This window comes from Octopus bimaculoides, chromosome 13 (assembly GCF_001194135.2).
Source record: "Octopus bimaculoides isolate UCB-OBI-ISO-001 chromosome 13, ASM119413v2, whole genome shotgun sequence".
NCBI lineage: Eukaryota > Metazoa > Mollusca > Cephalopoda > Octopoda > Octopodidae > Octopus > Octopus bimaculoides.
In genome coordinates, this window is record NC_068993.1 from 19,827,570 (window position 1) to 19,837,817 (window position 10,248).

Below are 10,248 nucleotides of genomic sequence, written 5' to 3' on the forward strand. Positions count from 1 at the left end.
ATATATATATATATATATATATATATATATAAATCTTAGACAGATACATACACACATGAAAATTATACTCAGATGATGATGATGATGATGATGATGGCGGTGGTGATACTCTTTCTTCAATCGATTTTGGTTTACGTGTCAGTGACTGAGAAGCACGAATGCTGTGTGCATGGCTATAACATGGTTTAGTAAAGCGAGAACTGCCATTGGTGCAATAACCTTTCAATATCGTTACCATCATAGCGACATGTACATTAATAATAAGCCATCTCTGGACTTCCTTTTCAGGATGTTTCATTAATTGCATGCATGGATTGTTCACACTCGTGCTGAAGCATCTCCCAATGCTGTGATAATCCACTTCCTATCAATATTTTGGAGTCTTTTTTCCTCAGACTTAGCAACCTGGTGAAACAGTTATCTCCATAAGTCACAGCTTAGTGGGAATAAGTTCCAAGATTTATGCTTATCCTCATACACCTATATTTCTCTTTCAGTCAGTTATTTGAACGGATCAAAATCTTGTCCATCATACGTTACAGCATCTAATATTTCTTCATACAGGATTTGCCTGATATTTGGCATTTTTTCTTCCGTACTACGTAATTGATTTATTTTATTTGTGCTCCGAAAGAAGGTTTTTCGATATTATTAAGTTTACACTGCACGAAGAAGGTTATTCATAACATTCATACATGAGTAAAGTTCACGAAGCAAATCATATACACAAATTATATACACAAATCAAAGATAAAATTTTCCAAGAACTGTATATGTCTCGTTTAGTGTTTAAGTATCTGCTCAATACTGTGATAGTGAAAGTAAAATTGCTCTGTAGACATAAAAGTTTATGTGACGGTGAGAGTACAGTCGCTCAGTAGACACAAACCTTGACCGTACTCAACACAACATGACTGTGCCGTACATGGTGTAAGTGCTACCCTGTTGACTTTACAGTCGGCATGTAAATCTCACAATTATCATTTTCTAGATATCCTACTAATTCATCTGGAAGAGTGGTATGGGAATAACTCGCATGAGAATAGTGAGATGTGAAGACGAACACTAGTATTAGTTTCTCGCATTAACATGTAACTGTATTAACATTTCTGTAAGCTCTGCGGTGTAATTTTGGCAGTGGAGACAACGGGATTAATGATTTACTAAGCAATGGCTAATGTGTGTGCTACAAATGTACTTTCATCGAAAAGCAATAACTCATTAACCATCACTCTAGTGTTTATTGAGGATGCTCCTACAGTTCTACCGTTGATTTCAGCTTTCCTGCAACGTAATTGTAAATCGTGTTTCCAGAACTGTTACGACATAACTGCATAACGTTCACGTGATCATAAATTTATTTAATTCAGTCGCCAGCAGGGAACAATTCGGACAAGAAAAACTCTAAAATAGGTGCGGTAATATGTGCCTGCATCGTTTCGTTTCCTAGATATAAGCAAAGTGGATAATTGTTATAATCATGTCAGCTGAATCTAAGTCTTTTATCTGGTCCATCTGGAAAAAGCCAAAATTTATTCCTAGAAGGAGAATCAAAGATTACGTCAGATCAAACATTACTCATAGGATTTTCTTGTTTCTCTCTTTTTCAAAGAACCTTCGTAGAAAGTGAATCATATCCACAATGTCACATCCTCACCTAAAAATTGCTTCCGTTAGTACTGTTTTCGTTAAGTCATAATTTGGTCAAAGATAATACTGGCTAGAACTGTAGTTATCGCCCTTGATCTTATGTAGATCGCAGTGAGATCACTAAACAACTAAGTGACCAGATAAATGAGGTCTTTAAACTTCCGAGAGACGATAACAATTCTGTGACTTAGCTGGTTAAATAGTCAGCTTTATATCTGTAGTCTTCAATCCGAAGATGTACTAATGCCTTGACATTAGAGAGCTAGCTGCTTTTACTCCTGAACTCAATTATAACTGGTTGCCAACTCTGGTTTAACTACAGCATCATAAAAATATTTAGATCATGATTTCAAAAGATTTTTGTCTATGATCTCGAAAAGGCCGGCTGTCAAAACTAGAGTGATACTTTTAGATTTCTCCTGCAACAAAGTCTTCTGCTGCCATGAGTATTAGCAGCTTTCTGAAACTCAGGAAACATCTCTCGCTATTAGCACTTCATTCTAGAAGCATATTTGTCTGCTACTTTCAATCGATACATTTTCTCAGGAGAATCTTATTTTCGACCATATCACTGTGCGTGTAATTCACTTTCTTAGATAAATCTCATATAGACAAGTCATTTTCATCAAAAAATTCCTATTGATTTCAGGGAAATTCATTACCATGACAACCATGCAAACACCTCACATGTGGTACATTTCATTGTCTTCATCAACTTTGGAGTAACAGATTCCGTAATGATATTACTTGATAAACGTGGTCAATAATCAGGAATCTTACAAAATACGGATGTCCAATTCCAAGAAATGTAAATGGTTGGCAAATTTCAGTTTGGCATAAGTCTATAAGCAGTCATGCGATACAGTACGTCGGATTCGGGCCAATATTCCGCTCGCTCGTGTGCGTGTGACATCTCAACAGTCCCTGATATGAAACACTACCTAATATGATACGTTTTACTGTATGAATCGCAGATATTTCCGGGATGTGGATGTGTGCATGCGTGTGTGTGTTTGTCCCACCACTTAGCAGTAAGTGTTAGTGTGTTTACATATCTAGCGGTTCAGCAAAATGGAACGATAGACAAAAAAAGAATTAGACAAACTTAGACAAAAAAAAAGAACTCCTGGGATCGATTCATTCGATTAAATTTGTGTATATCAATAGAAAAAAGATGAAATCATTGCATAGAAGTCGGCAGAGGAGGGAATGTGAAAGAAATAGACCCTATTCATTTTTCTGACTCCGTGTGCACCGTGGATAGTCGGCTTCACTGTATGCTCGTAAACATCTCTAACAATATATCGAATAATATGATATTGCAGAAGAGGGCGAGTATCAATGAAACATGTTAGCCATTATGGATCTATATAAGCTGATAACAGTGGCATAATCATTTGAACAAGTTTGGCGACTAAGAGACGTAAAAAATGTACTTTGAGAGTACGGAATACCAAGTATCTTGTGACGTTGCACCTTATCTTTTTAATTAAGTTCCTGAAAATAAGAGTGACTGTTCTTATAAATTTTGCAGGCCCTCCCGGACTAATGATATCGATGCCGTTGATATTTAGCGTGACCATTTACCGGTCAATGCTCATACGGAAAGAGAAGGTGCAGGGTGAATTCAATCAGGTTTCAGTCTTGCCGAAGAAATACTGGATGAACTATTAAGAACGGGATTTAAGAGTAAAAAGGCAAAAAGGATGGAAAGAAGAGTGAAACTGGATATATCGGATATGATTTATAGGACATTTTTTATGAGAGTGGGCCACTGGAAAGTTCAGAATTACAGAGGCAGTTTTTGTAGCTTGAGAAAAAGTCGCGCATCTGTGGACATACAATTTCAGTTTGTTGAATTTCCTGGAGATGATTTCATTTGGAATACAGTAGGATGGCTGTATTTTTCCTTTTTCTTTTCCTTTTTTTTTTGTTTTTGTTTTTGTTTCTTCTGCAGTAACATCATTCTCTTTTAGATGGCAGTTGTGATCGAATGTGTACCTTATTTAAAACATATTTACAACTCTTCGCAATGAAGAAGCCTCTATGTCGTAGAAGAATCTGCCAGGAACAGCTGCCAAATCCTATTCAAATACACACTACTATCTTTAAAATAGAATAATACATCAAAGGCATAGCTAGATACAGTACGTCTGAAAAACGACGTTGTAGACACGGTTGGAATGCTTTCAACCATAAGGCTGATTGATCAAGATTAACCTGGGGCTAACCAACGACATCAACATGTAACAGCTTTTCTGGGTGAAATACGATATTAAAAAAGGTTCTGAGATCGTATTTTGGAAGGGCCTGCTGTGACACTTTTTTCCAGCGGCAACTTGATGTGTTCAGCTACCAGCCCAGGCTTTACTGCTAGTAAGGATAAGAAAAGAAGCAAACTGTCAAAGTATCGGTCGCTCTCTGACAGGTTTATGGTCGAGCTTCTGGCAGTAGAAACCTCCGGTGTTCTCGACCCCAAATCCATATCCCTGCTCACCACTACTGGGGCGGAGATGGCGCTGTCCGCAAGTGCGAGCCCCTTGTGTCAGAGTGGCTGTTCCAGCATATCTCTCTCACAATCTTCCAGGGTTACATCTCCTCCATTTATTCTGCTAGAACCATGAGACGGGCTGAATTGCAGAGAATCGAGAGAATATAAGAATTTCGTAGCTTACTTTTCCATTTTCATTTTCTTCTTTCCTTTCCGTTTTTGTTTCGTCTAATTATTATTATTTTATTTGTAAATATTACTGTTTCTCACTGGCTAATTATCTCGGACACTTGCCCTTTTTTACCTCCTCGCCGTAAGAAGAAAAAAAACTAAAGATAACAGAGTAAATAATTAAACAAAATAATTAATTGATGAAGTAAGAGGTCGAATGAAAACAGTGAATGTACTTACGAAGACATTTAGCGTCAACTCCTGGATTCCATTCCGGAAGAGAATTTTCAGATTTTATTTCACATTTATACGTATCATGACCTTTAAAAAAATAAGACTTCTTGCATCCTGTTATCATCACCTTACTCCCTACAGTGTAGTTGAAATTGTCGATAAGGGCATTGTCTACATCAAGATGGCCACATGAATTTCCTGTGAGTTATAAGTAATAATAATCAAAATAAAAACAGTGATTTAAAAAAAAACCATCATCAATATACTGCGAAATAACAAACGCAATAGCAAAAGTCAATTGTTTATTACACATTGATTAACTAGGTTTTTTATGGCTTAATCAAGGTAGCATTTATGAGATCAGGCTTTCAGAGATCGGCATGAAGACGTATTTCGTGAGACTTGAAGGCCTGACTAGAATATTTCCAACAGTGAGGGCCCACTAAACATCGACGTAACTGGTTCGTAATACATCGACTCCGAACGAATGAGAGGCAAAGGCAACCCAGGCGGCATTTGAACTCAGAACGTGAAGACGGACGAAATACCGCTAAGCATTTCACTCGGCGTGTTAACGATTCTGCCAGTTCGCCGCCTTAATGAAAATAATAATAAAAATGGTTTCAAATTTTGCTACAAGGGCAGTAATTTTGGGGGAGGAGATGAGTCGATTACATAGACCCTAGTGTTCAACTGGTACTTAATTTATCGACCCCGAAAGGATGAAAGCAAAGTCGATCCCGGCAGTATTTGAACTCAGAACGTGAAAACGGACGACATGCCGCTAAGCATTTCTCTCGACGTGCTAACAATTCTACCAACTTGCCGCCTTAATAATAATAATAATAATAATAATAATAATAATAATAATGATGATGATGATGATGATGATGATGATGATGATGATGATGATGATGATTTCAAATTTTGGCAGAAGGCCAGCAATTTCGAAGGAGGAGTAAGTCGATTACCTCCACTTCAGTGGATGAAAGGAAAAGTCGACCTCGGCGTATTTGAACTGAGAAGGGGATGACAGACGAAATGCCGCTAGGCATTTTGCCCTGCGTGCTAACGATTCTGCCCGCTCGCCGCCTTTAATTTCGAATTTTGGCACAAGGCCAGCAATTTCGGGGTAGGGGTTGATTATATCGGCCCCAGTGTTCACCTGGCACTTATTTTATCGACCTCGAAAGAGTGAACAGTAAAGTCGATCTCAGCAGCGTTTGAACACAGAACATAGAAACATACGAAATGTTCCTAAGCACTTTGTCCAGCGCGCTAACGATTCTGTCAGCTCACCGCTATAGCAACAACAATAACAACGACGATGACGACAATGATGATGATGATGATTTTTTTAACAGAAGCACAAGACATGACATTATGTGGGAAGGAGTTAATCGATTACAACTATTGATAATTATTTTATTGACCCCGAAACTATATCAAACAAACTTAAACTCGATAATAACAACTAAAATATACGTACGTGTTTTCTGGCTTTTTGTAAGGTATTCGTATAACCGGGCAATATTCTTACTGTTATGTGCCGTATTTCTATCTCCCGTAACAGCATAATCGTATTTGCAAAATTCACTAAAACGTTCATGACCACATATAGCTTCTGCGTCAGTTGGATAGGTTACATTAGCCAAACTACCTCCTACAAATGATGTGTCACGTGTCCTGAAATGTCTAAACAAGCTGTTGGTTCTGTCCAGAACGGCCCCTGGTGAAGAACAATAACAAACAAAATTATGAGAAATGACAGGAGAAATGCTACGAAGAAACATACTTGTAGACATACGGTCCATCGATCAAATGGGGTCAGTCATTATAACGAAAAAAGTTTGGTATCATTTATTCACCATTAGACGTGTTTCATTTCCTTATAGGAGTTACAAAATTGTACATGTAGGAGAAACAAGTAACTTATCTCCAACGGGTACAGTTTTATAACTCCTATCAGCAAATGAAACACGTGTAATGAGGAGTTAATAATACCAAAAGTTTTCCTTTTTTTTTTTTTTCCTTCTCCCGTTTTGATATGTAATTGCTCTACAAAAATATTTTCCAGTATTTTTCACCTCTTATGCATACCTCACATAAATACAGCATATTTACATATGACTTTAGAGAACTGAAATAACCAGATGTGTTTCAAGAGGACACATGTTGGATTGTACTGTATATATTAGACGATAAAGCATTATTGCAAGGCACTTTGGAGAAATACTTTTCTTCCGTATACTCGCAATGACCAACACCTTATGAGCGGAATTGGATAGACGGAAACTGTATGGGAGATCATCGGTTGTACACAACACACACACACACACACACACACACACACACACACACACATACATGCATACATACATACATACATACATACATATATACATACAGAGAGTGAGCATGCTCATCTCATTGCATCTCAGTATTCACACTGCCATTAACATAATCTTTCCAGCGAAACATTCTCCCTTCATTGCATCTCAGCCTTCACATGTCCTCCACATTCAATGTTCGTGTTTTTTTTCTACTTTTCAATGCATATCAATGGATAAAATATAATAAGAAGATAGACAAACTTTAAACAAGCGTTACAACTTACAGTAAGTAATATTTTGTGGTTGATCATCTGTGGGTTTATCATTCCAGGATCCCAGCAACCCATTAACTTTATTCTGAAGAATACAAAATATCACAATATTTAGTGAAAAAAAAAAAAGATCTGTAGTAATTCACTCCGTTATTTATAGCAAAGCCTAAGCATGTCTTTATCTTCTGCAGACACATGCATACATTCTCATTCATATATTTTCATACGAAGTAATTAAAAATAAAAGCCTTCTATTACAGCTCAGCGACGTTGTCTATTTTGTGGAAGAATTTTAAGTTTTAAAAACTGAGGAGCATCTGCAAATGGAGAGACTGTGTCTTACATTAGCAACCACAAACGGGCACTTCTAAAAAAAGCTATCACATAATCAAACATTCATCTCCATTTTAACCAACGCGAGTAGGGACTCTACGATTCGCTCAAGTTGCTAGACATAATAGTCAATTCATCCATTACAGATCACACGCTACAGTTTTTTAAAAAGATTACATTGGACAATACAGTGTTTGACATGCAAAACTACACAACGGCCATTGCGGATCTGCTAATTTGAGGATGACCTACATTCAACAACATGCATGCATGCCTATACGCATTTTTAATACCCCGCTTGCTTACGCATGTGCCTGGAATTAAAAGAAAATTGTTGAGGGAGATAATGTACTCGATTGTCAGTTTAAAGATTTTCTTAGCTCAAATCCTCATGCAGTATTCATTCGCCTAATTCAGAAAAGCATTAATATTTACAAGCTTCAGTTAACATACATGCCGGGTAAGCTGTGACATCTGAAAATGTCATCCATAATTTCCTGGTGTCTCATACAGAAGGAAATTAATCTTTCATTTACCTAATGAAATTAAACTGGAGATAAACAGCAGTACTATCTGTGGAAATTACTACAGATGTCTTTAAACCCATGGACATACCACGTTAAAACCCTCATATACTGATGTAATGCAAAGTTTGTAGTAATATATCTGTGCGTTTGTGACTGTGCATGAGCGTATGTACATACATGCAACACACACACATACATACACACTAATACATACATGCATGTACGAAGAGGTGGTGAAAAGTTCTTAGCTTTGGGTAAAGAAAAACACAGGAGGATCAGTTAATTAATCTTATTTAACACATTCCCCTTTCAAATCCACACACTTATTGTAGTGGTTTTTCAGTTTTCTTAGCCCTGTAAAAGCCAGGAAGTTGTCAGTACCCCGTCGCATACGTGCAACCACGTGTACACATACATGTTTATCCACTTACGACCATCTTCATCAGGTTCACACTTGTACTATCCAGTTAGCCACAGCATTGTGTCAGAGGTGAGATTAAGACCAACCGCCACGGACACAGGTACGGTTGAATGGTAAAGAAGTTTCCCTTCGCAAATTTGTTGCGAAGGCAAACCTCTTCAGTTTCGATCCCTCTGCACAGCCTTGGGAGTGAAAATTGGTAGATAGAAACTATGAGAAAGCCCACCAGGAGGGTAGGTGCTTTGCTTAACCGGGAGATTAAACATGCTTTAATATCACAGCTGGTCATTAGGGACTTCTAGAAAAGTCCACTCCATTGCTAGCATTCACGCTAGGTGCCCGATCAAACGATAGCTTTGAAGCGTTTGTAGGAGGACATTTGGCAAACGCGACCGGATCTGTAGAGCGCGAAGTGGATCCTACAGAACGATAATGCCCCTTGCTCTCTTGAGCTTCTCGCCAAAAACAACATGGCATTGCTTCCGCACTCACCCTATTCACCAGATTTAACACCTGCAGGCTTTCATCTCTCCCCCAAGATGAAAATGCAGCTCAAAAGTCACCGTTTTAACACTGCTGTCGAGATCCAGAGCGAATCGCAGAAGGTTCTCGACCCGCTTACCGAAAATGACTTCTAGGCCGGATTTCAAAAGTGGGCAGGAAAGCTGGGACCGGTGTATTGCTGCACAAGGTAACTATTTTGAAGGAGATGATGTTAAAACTTAGGTTAATGTGTCAGTTTTTATTAAACATAACACTTCCGGAAACCTTTTCACTCTACCTCGTATATATATATATATATATATATATATATATATCAACTCATCTCCTCTCTTCATCTGACACCAACCCCACACGGATTCCCACACACTTCCCACATTCAACTGCCACCATCCACCTACACATTTTGCATACCGCCTCCCTCAGTACCCTAACTACACACACACCACTATAAAACAGATACATGCTATTCAACTCATCACTCACTTCACAGATCATTACAGACACATACCCACAACACCTTTCCACTCCACACACACTAAAACCGCCCGCTTCTCAGCATCCATACCATACAACATTATCCACGCACTCACACACAATGTTCAATAGCGACACCACATATATCATTATACGAGCAGCTACACATACTGTTTAACTCATTACACACACCACACACCATCATGCACACTCCCTCACCCACACAACCACATAATACCTGAACACAGACAATATACACATACACATACAACATGCATAAACACACGCATAGACAAAGTTAGCTTTCACCCACAAACATACACTATACACATGTACACTATTTGGTCACAGACACACACACACATACACATGTGCACACACTACTTGGTAAAAGCATACATCAACTGGTAAACACAACGCACACACAATTTACACACACATACACCTTATACACCCACACACACACACCTTACACACACATATATACACACGTTAGACTCACTCGCCCCCACTCACACATACACACTGACAAACACAAACGCACGCGCACTTTAGTTCGTAGGGATCACCATTATTATCTCCCTTTCGTTCAACTTTTTTTGTCATCCCGCCATGTTGGACCGGTGAACTCTACACAGGTTTTCTCTCTCCGTTATTTTATTCTTATTGTTTTTCCTGTTCACTCCATTATTTCCTCTTATTCCTTTCTGTCGAAGAGTGTAGGCTCGAAACGTAAAAGACTTTTTCATTTTTCCCGAGCGTTAAACTTATATATCTGCTTTTTGTTCCTACACTTGTCTTCGTCATTCATATTTTTGTGTAAATTTGAACTATATAT

General features: G+C 38.2%; 1 protein-coding gene across 1 annotated transcript in view; it reads right to left on the reverse strand.

Moving 5' to 3' along the window:
* The window catches only part of LOC106880316 (sushi domain-containing protein 2), a 25,307-nt gene that overhangs the window by 3,969 nt on the left and 11,090 nt on the right, over window positions 1-10,248 (reverse strand). The window contains exons 3-5 of the mRNA XM_014930196.2: window positions 7,164-7,236; window positions 6,036-6,275; window positions 4,553-4,744 (exon numbers count right to left, since the gene is read on the reverse strand). Of these exons, the coding sequence (XP_014785682.2) occupies window positions 4,553-4,744; window positions 6,036-6,275; window positions 7,164-7,236 (505 nt within the window). The remainder of the gene's footprint in view (window positions 1-4,552; window positions 4,745-6,035; window positions 6,276-7,163; window positions 7,237-10,248) is intronic.